At 44.7% G+C, this 14,059-nt stretch overlaps 6 protein-coding genes across 6 annotated transcripts; 4 read left to right on the forward strand and 2 right to left on the reverse strand.

Moving 5' to 3' along the window:
- Positions 1-452: 452 nt before the first annotated feature.
- AOL_s00076g352 (uncharacterized protein) lies at positions 453-1,427 on the forward strand (the record flags this gene model as incomplete). Its single annotated transcript, XM_011122905.1, has 1 exon — positions 453-1,427. The coding sequence occupies one exon, from the start codon at positions 453-455 to the stop codon at positions 1,425-1,427; it is 975 nt and encodes a 324-aa protein (XP_011121207.1).
- Positions 1,428-2,815: 1,388 nt separating this feature from the next.
- AOL_s00076g353 (uncharacterized protein) lies at positions 2,816-4,238 on the forward strand (the record flags this gene model as incomplete). The annotated part of the gene is made up of 2 exons (XM_011122906.1): positions 2,816-3,085; positions 3,144-4,238. The coding sequence occupies 2 exons, from the start codon at positions 2,816-2,818 to the stop codon at positions 4,236-4,238; spliced, it is 1,365 nt and encodes a 454-aa protein (XP_011121208.1).
- A 10-nt stretch (positions 4,239-4,248) lies between these two features.
- AOL_s00076g354 (uncharacterized protein) lies at positions 4,249-5,820 on the reverse strand (the record flags this gene model as incomplete). Its single annotated transcript, XM_011122907.1, has 3 exons — positions 4,249-4,586; positions 4,650-5,685; positions 5,758-5,820. 3 exons carry the CDS (start codon positions 5,818-5,820, stop codon positions 4,249-4,251), a joined length of 1,437 nt encoding a protein of 478 aa, XP_011121209.1.
- A 616-nt stretch (positions 5,821-6,436) lies between these two features.
- AOL_s00076g355 (uncharacterized protein) lies at positions 6,437-7,300 on the forward strand (the record flags this gene model as incomplete). The annotated part of the gene is made up of 1 exon (XM_011122908.1): positions 6,437-7,300. One exon carries the CDS (start codon positions 6,437-6,439, stop codon positions 7,298-7,300), a length of 864 nt encoding a protein of 287 aa, XP_011121210.1.
- Positions 7,301-7,611: 311 nt separating this feature from the next.
- On the reverse strand, positions 7,612-8,674 carry AOL_s00076g356 (uncharacterized protein; the record flags this gene model as incomplete). The annotated part of the gene is made up of 3 exons (XM_011122909.1): positions 7,612-7,836; positions 7,914-8,173; positions 8,401-8,674. 3 exons carry the CDS (start codon positions 8,672-8,674, stop codon positions 7,612-7,614), a joined length of 759 nt encoding a protein of 252 aa, XP_011121211.1.
- A 3,269-nt stretch (positions 8,675-11,943) lies between these two features.
- AOL_s00076g357 (uncharacterized protein) lies at positions 11,944-13,731 on the forward strand (the record flags this gene model as incomplete). Its single annotated transcript, XM_011122910.1, has 3 exons — positions 11,944-12,211; positions 12,298-12,740; positions 12,814-13,731. 3 exons carry the CDS (start codon positions 11,944-11,946, stop codon positions 13,729-13,731), a joined length of 1,629 nt encoding a protein of 542 aa, XP_011121212.1.
- Between the last annotated feature and the right edge of the window lie 328 nt (positions 13,732-14,059).

Consider the following 14,059-nt stretch of genomic DNA (forward strand, 5'->3'; position numbering starts at 1 on the left):
ACGGGCTTCAACAAGTCTTCTACTGCCCTTGAAAAGGCGAATTGATCAGTAAACTCGAATCCCTGGTATCTTGGGTACAGTTCGCCAATTACAACCGAGTAAACACAAAAATCGACTCCTTTCAATATATTTCACCCACTACGATGTTGCCTACAGACTTGTTTGGGTTCAACGACCGAGAAGTCTCAGAAGTCGACGAGGGCATCCGGGTTTTGTTCGGAAAAAGGAAGAGGTTGGAAGGTCCAATTCATTATGTCTATTATCGTGTCTTGTAAAGAGTTCTCTTATAAATTATACAGTCCAATGTTAGATTTACGTATATAAAGGATAGAATGGAAGCATTAAAGTCGAGATATTCAATTGCAACCCATTCTAAAAATCACTAGCTATCAATTCCTAGAATCAAGAATTTTTGTTACTAGTTCTCAGCTGCTATTATAATACAAGTAATCATGCATCCATCTTCTATCCTTCCTTCCTTCCTCTTCTTGGTCGCTCCTACCCTCGCCAGCACAACATATGGCTGCTGGTCAGACAGATCCCAAAAGTTCCACAAGGACTGCATGGTTGCTGCCTCCGGAATAGTTCTGCAACAAACCGGAACCGATGATAATGCCTGGGTTCCGCCAAACATCATCACCCAGTCCTGGGGTTCCTGCACTGCCAAGCTTCGCGGAAGCGGTAGCGGTAACGTCGTACCAGCGATTGCCTTGATTTCTTCTTTCGAACAATTGGGTTCTAAATGTCAGAACGGATACTTTTACTACGATTCGGGGTTTATCAATGCTGAATTGAATGGTAAAAGCGGGTGGAAGAGAGATGCACCTGCCACCGAGATAGAACTCGAAACTACATGGAATACAACAGAATCAATCCCTCACTACGAATCAAAGGAGCCGGAATGGCTTTCCTCGCGGCGCCATGGAAAGGAAGAGGAAGAGGAACCGTCAACTAGAAGCAAGCTCACAAAGCGTGCCAATGGGAGATTCATCACATCTTTGACCGGTCGTGCGGGTACCTTTCAACTTTATCGCGGAGCACAAACCATAACTGGTCCTCACCCAGGAGCAGATGTCCTTGTTGTTGATATGTATAACGTCGTTCTTGACCTCGTTGATGGCGCCTTGACGAATACTGGGAAATACCTCCTGCGCACGGGTATCGACGTTACATCCGGGTCGACGGTCAATGTTCTCGCCCTGGCAGTACAGTTGGGTGGCAAGTATTCTAGCTGGCAACAGATGTTCAATTCCTTTGGAGATGGTGGTGATTTGGCTCGAGGCTTGATCAATTCGGCTGTTGTTAATTGGGATGGAGAACAGTTGACCGCTGGTGTTTATCATATCTATGATAGATTCAACGATGTTGTATTCTCGTTGATTTTGAATGGTGTTACTGGAACCACTGGGGGTTTCCCGACTAAATAGTCACTAGGATATTACGAAGAACTTGTAGTTACCAAGCACGATAGGATAGATAACATAGAGCTACTTAGAATTATTTATTTCGGAGCATACATTTCAAATCAATTCTCTTTGCATTGTTTAGATAGTTCTATAGATCTAGATCAGTTGTTTATCAACAGGCGAATATAAGAATAGAATATCTAATACCCGAATTCGAATTTGCAAATTTCAGGGAATAATATAATACTTCAAAGATTTGCATATTCGATCGAGATCATACACGTACGAGGCAAAGGAATAATGCACTAATGAAATACAAGAGTTTAAATTTCAATCCATGAAGCTTGAAGTTCGATATTTAATAAATAGAGACTAGCGTGTATCAGTAATGTAAATTATACCTGTGGTGTGGTTGGTGTCGCACTCGCACAAGAAATCAGATGCCCATGCAGTGCCGCATATTACAGATACGCATGATACCTCATGTATGCAAACGCCAAATCGATATCGATATTAGAGCCAGATCCTTAGATCTTAAAGAAAAGCACGGGTCACCTGGCCGCCACTTGACTAGTTTAGTCTGGAAACCATCCCTATTCGTCGATATCGTCGCCACTGAAACAAGCTCCCGAATATTCTCCCGAACAGTCCAAATGTCGGAACCCCATCTTAAAACTCTGCCGTAGTTATTCCTTGAATTCCGCCAGGGCCACCCTTAAGGCATAGATTAGCCGGCCCATCTGCGGGTCAAATCTGGGGAGATTCTGGGGATTTTTGTTAGTGTACCGTGGAAAGGTTAAGGGCGTTATTCAGGTGACGTCGATAGCGTTCTGGGGATCCACAGGGCAATTAGGGTACCACATTGTTGGATTTTTAGAGTGAAAAAGTGGATACTTAGACAGTTAGTAGCACAGATGATTTAACTATCTTCGGGATGGAGCCGACAGTAGCTGTTTCGTCTCCAAACTTTGAATCATTTATCTGGTGCGACCGTCGATATTCCGATGTTCCCATGATGTTCCGACTTTGCGGCTCAACTTCTTGATTTAAAGATCGCATCTATAGATCTAGAGCTAGATCCACCTTCCTCATCTTAACCTCTCCGAGCTGTCCTCCGAATGTTGAATAATCTCATTCTCTAGCAATTCTCACCAAATAATTTGGTTCTCCTAGAGGCCTGCGACTGCGACATTAATAGTTTTATTGTAGGATAGGCATTCGAACTTAAAATTTGCATATTTCTGGAGTATAAAAAGACCGCGTTTTCTGCCACGGGAGAATGAGCTATTAGAGTCCATTTCAGCATCGCGATCGATATTCGATTCCTTAAGGTCTTCCGTAGATATACCATTAAGGACTACTTTTAATTAAAACACATTCTTTTTACAATGCTAGTCGCACGTACACCCATGGTGCGCGGCCTCGCCAGGTCCGCAATCAGGCCACCAGTATTTACAAGAAATTTAGGCGCTATGCCTCAAATTGCGAAGGCTGAGGGTGATATCTCCTCGGTGTTTGCATCTTTATCGGGGGAGACAGAGCAACAGCTCCCGGTGCGCTATAGGGAACTCAAGAAACATCTGATCGCGGAAAATGCCGATATGGTTCAAGCGAGTTGGAATAGGCTGATCGAGTCTCTGAAAGATGGCGTCGAGATGGCCAAAGTGATGAGAGAAAAGGTATGAATCGAATTCTTCAAGAGTTTCTCAGGCAAAAAAATTAATGATTACTGTTGAGATGATCCCCTCGGTCACATTTGCTGACCTCACCTCCGGTAAACTTAACTCGAAGACCATCGACACCATCAAAAACCGTGGGACGGTAGTCGTCAGAGGCGTCTTCTCGCGTTCTGAGGCACTCGAACTAAAAGCACAAACCAGGGCTTACATAAAAGCCAATTTGAGTTCTACAAGACACTTTAAGGGCCAAGTTTTCGAGATATATTGGTCTCCAAGCCAGATCAAAGCCAGGGGCGACCCTCGGATGTTGAGCGCGCAACGAGCACTACAAAAGCTATGGAGCGGGCTGCCAGAACAACAAACAAACACACCAATGTCGTACGCTGACCGTCTGAGAATGCGGACTCCGGGTGATAAGTCCTTCGCTCTGGGTCCCCATGTTGACGGTGGATCGTTGGAAAGATGGGAAGACCCCACATACGCATCTTGTTACATCGAAATATTGAAGGGAAACTGGGAAGGATATAATCCCTTTGATGCTAGATATCGAGTTGATGCGGTGATGGATTTATATAACTCGTCCGGCGGATGCGCTGCATTCCGAGAATTCCAGGGTTGGCTGAGTCTTTCTTCTTGTGGACCAGGAGAAGGGACATTAAGAGTCAACCCGCTGTTAAAACAAGCAACTGCATATTGGTTCTTGAGGCCATTTTTCTCGCCGCCAAAACATGACTCTTTATCGCTTGACGGTTGGAAACTCGACCTTTCGACTTCAAGGTTCCCGGGTTCGGCGCAGGGCAGAGGCCAGGAAATGTCTGATGCGACGCACCCGCATCTGCAATTGCAACACTCGATGGTATCTGCGCCACGAGTTGAACCCGGTGATTTTCTTGTGTGGCATTGTGATACTATTCATGCGGTTGATCCAGTTCATAATGGAACAGAGGACGCAAGTGTCTTCTATATTCCAGTAGTCCCGAAATGTCGGCTTAACGAAGAATATATCCAGAAACAAAAGGAGACTTTTTTGACGGGATACCCCCCTCCCGATTTTCCTGGAGGCAATGGAGAAGAATATCACGAAGGACGGCCAGGCGTAGATGCTATCAAAAAAGCCGGAGGGCAAGCGGCCTTAAAAGCGATGGGGTTTTGAAGTAGATTTTCTAAGCAGAGGCCTCGTCAAATATAGAGACATCCAATTCTTTGTCTTCGGGTGGAGTTGGGCTGCCTGAGCTTGCAACTTTGAGGACTTTAACTAGTTGTATCTGTTCTTTCTTTAGTTTCCTCCCAACTAGTCGTCTATGAGCTCTTCCATTGACATGATTTTCCCAGAGTTTTTCAGTCACAGAAGTGAAGTGACAGTGTTCGCAAGTTTTGTTAACCCATAGAGAGCGATTCATTGACATATCTTCTTTGTACGGCTTAAGGAGGTCTGATGGGAGGGTGGCAACCTCTGCTGGCTTCGGAAGGGATTCATTCGGGATATCTGGGTTTAGGAAGTCTGTTTTATTTTTTAGTTTAGGATATCCTTATCAATTTATGTAGTAACTGGTTTTATACATACCTCGAGCGATCTTTATAGCTGGATCTCGTACAATTTCATCCCATTTTGCAAGATCTGATGTATCAAGCAGATACATTCCACCCTCTGGAAGTGAGGCCTTGTCGGCGATTAGCCTGTTCAGTAGTTTTATTCGAATCCATCTTAGCTGGGCTTTCCCATAAGCCCTCGTCGCGGTATTCATCTTCCCGATGTTCTCGGTTTTCAATCTTTCGAGTTCTGTTGCCAGTTCCTTCTTGCTCTCTAGGTCGTCTTCAGGCCAACTCTCGAGCTCGTCTCTCGCTGTTAGGTAAGGTAGAAATTCCTTCCATCCGATACTTTGCCATACCCCCGATGTTGTATCTATTTCCTTGTTCTCCTTGTATAGTTTATGCAACCCATCGATTTCTGTAAATAAACCCTGTTCAATCATCTTATCCACTCTTCCCTTCAGCCTTTCCGACCAAACATCATCATTCGCATGCACCCAGAATAAAAGATTTGAGAATCTTGCAGTGGATTTATCGGCATTCCTCTCTTGCTCTTCGGCATACAGTTCCGATGCTTTCCTATTTGTTGTCAAGCATATCTCCAGTGACCTTAGTATCTTCCTTCGATCATTTGGGTGCCATCTGTTCGCCATCACCGGGTCTCTTCGTCTTAACTCTTCCAGAATCTCCGAGGTTGGGCCATTTAGAACAGGGAATTTTGCAACCATAGACTCCCGATGGTTGGGGTATTCCCCACTTTCCATTTTATCTTCAAAATCCTGCAGTCGCTCTTGAAAGAGCAACGACTGCATGTAGTAATGGGTTCCACCAACAACAATTGGAACTTTCCCTCGGCTTCTGATGTCCTCAATTGTGTTCAGTGCGACTGATAACCATTGCCCTATCCGCCAGGCTTCTTCAGGATTTAGGAAGTCCATGAGGTGGTGCGGGATTCCCATTCGCTCCTCGAGCGGGTGTTTATTGGTGATGACATCAAGGCCACGGTACATTTGCATTGCATCGCTGTTGATTATCTCACCATTGAGGGCGAGAGCAAGGTCGACGGCGAGCTGCAGGCGATATTATTTAGCTTTGTATTTTTCAAGAACTTGTGATATGTATATGTATATATGTAGACTTACTTTTGACTTTCCGGTACCTGTGGCACCGACCACAGTAATAAGGGGCCTGAGTACCTGCTGCATCCTCGGAGAGTACGAGCCTCGGGGTAGGCTTGGGCAGTCGTAAAATTGGATATTATTTTGAGCTGCGGTTTTGAGCTTCAAAATGAGCGAGTGTGCTTGTGACTAATGCATAAAACCACACTGGCACCACTGCTGGCTAATTCGAACCGAGGCTTGAATTGGATCTTAATCTTAGCTAGGCAGTTTGATATCTCCTCGACGACCCCTAAATTCCAATACCAACATCTCTTTTTTCAGAATCTAGTCGTTCCTTTTGCCCATACCATTCATCATTATCGAAGATATCTATTGTTTAAAGTTGAAAATAAAACGGCGGAAGAATCTACATCAAGAGACTGAAAAATCTCAAGTCCGAGAAAGTTTGTCCACGCAAAAAATTACCACAAAATCAACACAATCCAGCTGAGTTCCTGAATTGGAAACAAACGAGACGATGCCATCCCGGCTTCTTATTCTTTCTCGGAGGGACGAGCATGTCCACCTCAACTTTCACCCGACAGCTTTAACTCTACTCGAAATTACGGGTTTAATATTTGTTTTCATCTTCAAGTCTATCTTAACCGGCTTAATGATTTTAATCGCCGGCACAGGCCATCGTCAAAAACTTACAACCGTAATGCCAAAAATATCGGTTTCAATGCCATTCAAACTCACCGAAAAGGATATAACCCTCTACGCAAAAGCGACATCTTCTACCCGCGAAAATCTAGATGCTGATGAAGCATCAAAAGCACTATTCCTGTCAGCGGTTACGGAACCTTGTATGCTGCTCTTAGTTGCGAAGCGAGGATGTCCAATCCAACCACTAGGCGCAGTTAACGTCAGGAACTCATTCAAACTTTTCCGACCTGAGTTATGTAAACTTTCAGATCTACAATCTGCGGAAGGGGCGATGGTAGTAGCGACTCTAGCTCCAGAAGCAAGGATCGTGAAAAGAGGTGTAGAATTCGACTTAATCGTCGAGCTAGGCATCAGGGTCCTAGACGGAGATACTACCGAGATGAAAACCGTTTTTCGGCAAGTTTTTACTATGCTTCAGTTTGCAAGGATACCGAAGAATGTAAAACTGTCGGAAGTCTCACAAAAGTCTGAGTTTGAATTCAAGCTCGATTCTAAGAAGCAGCCGGAAGGACAGGTTCAATTGCCATGGAATGGTCCAAAGGATTGGGCGAGAGTTTGTAAAGATTATAATCCAATTCATATCTCGTCGATTGCGGCCGAATTGTACGGCCTTCCGGGGAAGATTGCACACGGGAATCACATGGCCGCTTTGGCACTAGCAAAAGTGGAGAGGAAGCCTTTGAAGCAAGGTGGAGGATTAGCATTGGAGGTTAAGTTCAAACGACCGGTGACAGTGCCAGCAAGGCTGGATGTCCGTGTGGAATTCGAACAATCAGAGTCTTCCCAAGACGAAGTCACCCATTTTGCGCTTACGAGTGGAGAGAAGGTGTATGTACAAGGGGAGTATAGAGAGCTGTAAGATTAATGCGAGCGGTTCTTGGTTTCGGTTTTTGGAGAGATTCTTTCTGTTAAGTGTTTTTTATTGCTTGACGCTAGCCGCCTAATGTTTGTATATAACTAGCTTTGAATTCCTGTTTTAAGTTGACATCTCGAAGTTCCTCCCGTAGGATCGCGATAATACAAGCAAATCACCATGCAAAATAACATTCGGAACCCAGGTGGGATAGAGCATATATGCATAGGGCGCTGCGCCGTTCTTCTGCAAAAAGCTTAAAGATCGTGACAAAATTTAAGTAGCAGCTTTAAAAGCACTGTAACCCCAATATGAGGCTAGTCCGTCTTTTCAAATCCAAAGTCAAAATCAATATCCTCAACAGTACTATAAGGCTCACTGTCCTTCAAGTGCCAGTGTTCTCGTGGGAATATTTGGAAATTCATCTTAAAGTATGATGTTGGACACGAAGCAAGCTTATTATCCCATCGTCTGAGAATATTCATTTTCATATCCTGAGCTAGATGCTCTAGCCTGGTCTCTGGCTGCGGGATTAGACCCATCTGAATACCCAGTACCAACCGTAAGCTGTCTTGTTTTAATCTTCTCTAGTGCTCTTTTATGATGGTTAAAAACTTACTGCGACTAAATAAGACGAGACGTGAAAAAGTAGCATCTGAAGCCACCCTAACATTCTCAATTCAGTAACTTCGGGTGTCACTTCAATTGCCCATTTTTTGAGCTGTAGTGCTATATCTTGTAGGTCTTCTAACTTTGGATACCGCCATTGTTTATAAAACTTTCGGAAATATTTAGCGTAAAACATGTCGACGACAATGAGTCTGAACACTTTGGCCGTGTGGAATAGATGAATGAGCGTTGTAACTGATGCATGGCTAACTATTTCGGAAATTAGTTTGGCCAGAAGGTTTAATACTGGAAAGGTTCCCTTTCTAGGATAACGATCTAAAAATCGGTGGTCTGGTACATGTATGTGATTCATAGTCCGGGTTTGGTCGGTCGAGAGTGTCGCTAGAGAGAGGAGAGAGATATTTAAATTAGGGGTAGAGATAGCATGGCTACATTTGAATCCCACGTTATTTGGTCTGCTGTGGTCCCATCCTTACTAACCTCCAATATAGGAATCGGATCGCGCCATTTATGAAACGCCAAACTGATATTGCCGTCCAGAAGGTCTATAGAGGAGATAAGATCATCGGGGCGAGGATTGATTTCAGTGTCGGTTATACTGTTGTCTGACCGGAAGTCGAATGCCTCATCCTCAAGTAGATGTGGAGGAATAAATGATGATCTCTGTCTCTTGCGAGGTGGTGGTGACTTGGGCTGCTTGATCTGGTGAATTTTCGTCGCTACTTTTTTTAATTCTCTTTTTGAGGGCATTCCCTATTGAATTTCTGCGTTTCTCCAATGGTAGTGGTGTGATTTTTTCTAATGGTTCAAATGACCACTGCGCCCCAGACATCATTATCATGGGTTGTGATTGGTGTCTAGGTTCTCGGTTGGGGGATGACTACAAGAGGATGATTGTATCGACTGATTGCATCGATTGATGACTGTTTATATAATTATAGTTTATAAATTTACTGCAATGGAAATGTCATGTATGTATGTAGGGACCCGGGACAATCCCAACTGAACAGCGCTCGCTACGACTCCGGACCAGCTGCAACAATGTGTCTTATTTACTTCTTCAAATCCTGTAACGAGCATACTAGTAGCACTTCAATTGTTAAACGGGTTTGCGTATTTTGAAGATTTACCATGCACATTCGCATTGCATTGCTGCAGCTGGCGGCCCAAATTAGCAACGCAAATTATGTGCAGAATACAACAGTCCGCATGTGGCTGTGACCATGGCGTTATGTTCCGGGGAAAGTATGTATGTACCTGTGATACCATTGCATGGACCCATGGATTTATTGTCTAGAGCGGAACTCCCTGTCATAAAAAAAAGGGACGGGTCAGTTACTAGGATCAAAATTAATTAAACTTAGCGGTCCTAGCAACATATATGCATACTAGGCTACGGTTTGGTATCACAAGCGAGTGCTTATGCTGCATGTCATTTACAGCACATGCTAGATGGTATACCATTCGAGGCCCTATTGAGCAATAACAACTGACAACCACTTATTTTCAGCTCTTGTGACATGCTTTGAGTCTCGACAGGCGGGACGACAAGTTTGATGTAACATCCGGCGGGTGGTGAGATCCTAATCTTTGTATTCTATTCCGTCAATTGAAGGTCAGCGAACCGTGGGTATTACCCAATCTATCTAAGCCACACGAACTATTTGATAAAATGGCCTGATCGGACCCGAATGCTTACGTGCTCTTGTATGTAAATGCCAATTCGTGATAGATATTTCGGAGTCCCGATGTGGGGGCCCAAGCTGTCTGTGCCATCAGGTTGGAGCTAAGATTGATTCTCGGTTCAGCCCACTTCGGAATCATGGGACTGGGACTTTGACCTTGATGGAAACATGGTACATCAACGGTGTGCATATGCAAAGTGCCCTGATCTCGAATCGGGCTAGCTGCACCTATTGATCGATCCCGTCTCCGAGATGCCTACCGTCTCAATGCCTGCTCCGATCCTTTCAGCCTCCTTAACGGTCTCCGATTCGATTACCGAATAACCTGGTGCTTATAATCCCATAAATATACATTTTTTTTTCAAAAAAAAACTCTAGACTCACTTGTAAGCTTGTGTGAATTTACAAAATCATGATTCTGAGCAAATCGTATTTGATTCAACTTGAGAACTGAAGATATATGATATCCGACCAAGAAAGCAACTCTAACTTCATGTCCCCTTTTTTTTGTAGAAATCAATAAAAATTTAGAAAATACACAAGACAGATCTGACGAAATAGGTTCGCTCTAACTGATCCAGTACCGAAACCCCGGATGGTTTCGGGAACTCTGATATTGAAGTGATAACCGAGATCTTGTTCCACAGAACTTGCCAACGCGTGTGGAGTTGTACGACGTCAAATACATTTTGCAACAAAGCGTATGCATATGTCTGCTGGCTAAATGGGCCTAAATCATCCATGTCTGCGGGCAGGAACGTAGGGTTACTTGAAATTCCACTGGCTCAGAGCTGCAGAGGCCCTTGCGAAGACGTTCTCTCCGCTTTCTAGGCTAAATATCGGGTAAATGGCAAATACCATCTCGCATGGATGGAGGAGCTTGTTTGAAACTTGGAGGGTTGGCCGGAGTTCCCCCAACTTTCCCCCAACTTTTCGAAATTTTCCCCCACCTACTAGAGCTATTGAGGTTTGATTCTCGTACCGACCCACATATTTACACTTTTCGGCCCCATACTCTCCAATGTGGGCATCGGGTTCTCCGCAGTTAGAAATGTAGTTAGCGCTTCCCCAGAAGTGTATTTGTTAAGCTAGTATTTCATAGATTGTCTTTGGGACGCTCTAGCCCTCAGCACTAAACCGAAATCTCAGCAATTTGGGGCAAAAACTTCGGAGAAACCTCGTGCGCTTTGACGCTTCGAGTATGCACATATCTGTGGTCTTCCCGTGGTTTTCGAAATTTTCCCTAGCTGTCAAGCAAGCTTGTTCTGGGACCTGGACTTTTTCAAACATCATCAGGCGGGGATGAATAAACAAGCCCTTGAAAATAGCCTGTAATAGGCTAAATGAAATTTCCGCTTTAACATCTATCTGTCCCATGGAATCTACTACAGGATGGTCGGTTGTGGCGCTCGTTCGGTCATACAGAGGAAAGCGACGTTCTCTTCGTATGATCCCTATAGAATGACTGATATAGCCTTCGCGGAGCCAAACCATGGTACCACGGTAGCGACGAAACTTTTCACCAGAAATCTCTGGTAATCCTTCGATTCTGAAAAGCCTAGGAAGCTGAACGGCTAGATTCCTACTTCGCGAAGGTTGCGTGGAAGAGTAATCATTTCTTTCGACGGGCTGTGGAAATTCTTTAATTTTCAATGCACACGAGACACTCAAGCCTAGGCGCTAGTAAGCCAAATAGAGCTTCTATCCCGATAAGCATTGGGACAAACCGGTTTCGGTTAATGTAGTGATAGCAGCCATGGTTCATCTTACGGGTTACCAGCGGAACTATCTTTTCTGTGCATGCGCAAGAGGTACCCTCGATTCGCAATTAATACGGCGCCGTGGACCTACACAAACTAAGATGTCTTGGGCTAGTTTTTCCCCACAACCAATTGTTCCGCCAATAGCATACGGGGGAGCCACAACCACTACCTGGTGGTGGTTGTGGGTTGTGCTACCTAGTATACTTGTTGATCTTGACTGCAAAACTTCATACATGCAACCTTTCGGAGCCATTGGCTCCTTCGAGCCTTTAACATGGTATCATTTGATATGGACTCTTCCTAGGGTTGCGGTTGCGCATACGAACTGGGGCTATTAGCAAAATAGCCTAGACTTTGTCTACTTTACAACAGCGCAACTTAATCCGCAATTGCGAAGAGAGAGAAAAAATTATAAAATGATGAAGAACACCCTGCTTATCGAAACTCCTGGTCTTGAAGTTTTGTTTTGCGTTCAGAGCATCTTGTAGTCTGGCATTGGAGCTATCTGCCACTTATCATTTGAGTAGAGAATCCAATAAACAGGTTTTCTCAGCTGCGTTCCTATACTACAATGGCGGAACCCACAAAAGCCCCACCGGCAGCTGCCCAAGTCGACGAGAAGGGTGACATCTCGGTCCAGCATTACGATAATGTCGATATCTCTAATAAAGCTCTCAATGAGGGTGCTAAACAGGCCACTGCTGCTGAGCATAACCTGACCTTTCTCCAAGCCATTAAGACGTATAGACGGGCGGCTATTTGGTCCGTTCTAATTTCTACTACGGTCATTATGGAAGGTTACGACGTTACACTTCTTGGTTCTTTCTTCGGCTATCCTGGTACGTTGGTGTGATAACCAATCGTGAAGACGCAGATATACAGATATTTGCAAGAGCTTTGTGCTAATCATGATATCGTGAACTAGAATTCCAAAAGAAATATGGCTATTTGACCGAGAAGGACGGCTACCAGATTAGCGCAAACTGGATGTCAAATCTAAACGTTATCGCTGCCGTCGGTAACATCATTGGTGCCTTGCTCAACGGTTACCTTACTGCGAAGTTTGGACACAGAATTGTTTTGATTGCCAGCTTGGCTCTCTTGACTGGTTTCATCTTCATTGTTTTCTTCGCCCAAAGCATCGAGATAATGTTCGTCGGTACACTCTTTTGCAATATCCCATGGGGTGTTTTCGCTACGTCTGGCCCCGCCTATGCAGCTGAAGTTGCTCCATTGGCACTCCGTGGATATTTGACCGCATACGTCAATCTCTGCTGGTGCATTGGTCAATTCATTTCTGCTGGCGTCCTTAAGGGCTTAGTCGACGTTCCCAACAAGTGGAGTTATAAGGTGCCTTTCGCGATCCAGGTATGACTTTATATTCTAGGAATTCGATGCTTTCTACATAATTGTGTTTGCTAATGGCGAAAACTTACTACAGTGGGTCTGGCCTATCCCTCTTGCCATATTCGCATACATGGCTCCAGAATCTCCATGGTTCTTGGTTCGAGTCGGTAAACTCGACGAGGCCAAGAAGTCCCTCATGCGGCTATCTCAACCCGAGCACGATATCGATTATGATGCCCACATTGCTCTTATGGTCCATACCAACAAGCTCGAGAAAGAGGAGCGAAAGGGTGTGAACTATTATGATGCTTTCCGTGGCACCAATCGTCGTCGTACCGAAATTGCCTGCATGGCCTTCTTGCCCCAGATTACCAATGGCGGTGCTCTCTGCTACTCCGGATCTTTCTTCTTCCAGCAAACCGGTATCAACGCATCGACATCTTACGGTATTGCCCTTGGCGGTACCGGCATTGCATTCGTTGGAACTATCATCTCCTGGTTCTACCTGAGCAGATGGGGTCGTCGAACAATCTGGTTCACTGGCTTCTCATTCCTAGTCGTTATTCTCTTCCTCATCGGTGTTCTCGCCAGCGTTCCAAATCAGACCAAGGCTCTCGCTTGGGGTCAATCTTTGCTCACTGTAGTCTGGCTCGGCGCTTACTCTATGTCTGTTGGCCCGATTGTCTACACTATCGTTGCTGAAATTGGTTCTACTCGTCTCAGAACCCAAACCGTTGTGCTTGCCCGTAGCACATACTACGTCGGTAACATCATTTGCGGTGGTCTCATCCAACCTAGATTACTGTCTCCAACATTCTGGGACGCAAAGGGCAAGACTGCGTGGTTCTGGTTCGTTCTTGCATTCTTCACAAATGTTTGGGGATACTACAGACTTCCGGAAACCAAGGACCGTACTTTCGAGGAGTTGGACATCTTGTTCCAGAAGGGCGTCCCAGCTAGGGAGTTTGCTTCATACCAGATTGATCGCGACGAGGAGTTTTCTCAGCACTAAGTGGCGACTTCGCCTAGACGGCTATATGGTTAGTTCTTGTAGCGATTTACGACTTGTGATGTGTGATTTTCTTTTTAGCTAGTTGCTGTTGATCAGACTTTTTATCTAATTGAATATATCATTCTCGGAAGCTCTTTCACACTCAGTCCTCTTAATTAACTATCTGGGAAAATATGTCGATGTTCAATTAACTAATTAACTCGATATCTCATGAAACCGCATGCATGATTACTTTATTAATGGTGCGACTACAATCGCTCGGGGGTAGAATCTCGGAGGCAGCTTCTAACTAGCAGATGCGCTGGGCTCGAAAAAAGTCTGCTCTCCC

Source organism: Orbilia oligospora (assembly GCF_000225545.1).
Source record: "Orbilia oligospora ATCC 24927 unplaced genomic scaffold scaffold00076, whole genome shotgun sequence".
Classification (NCBI taxonomy): domain Eukaryota; kingdom Fungi; phylum Ascomycota; class Orbiliomycetes; order Orbiliales; family Orbiliaceae; genus Orbilia; species Orbilia oligospora.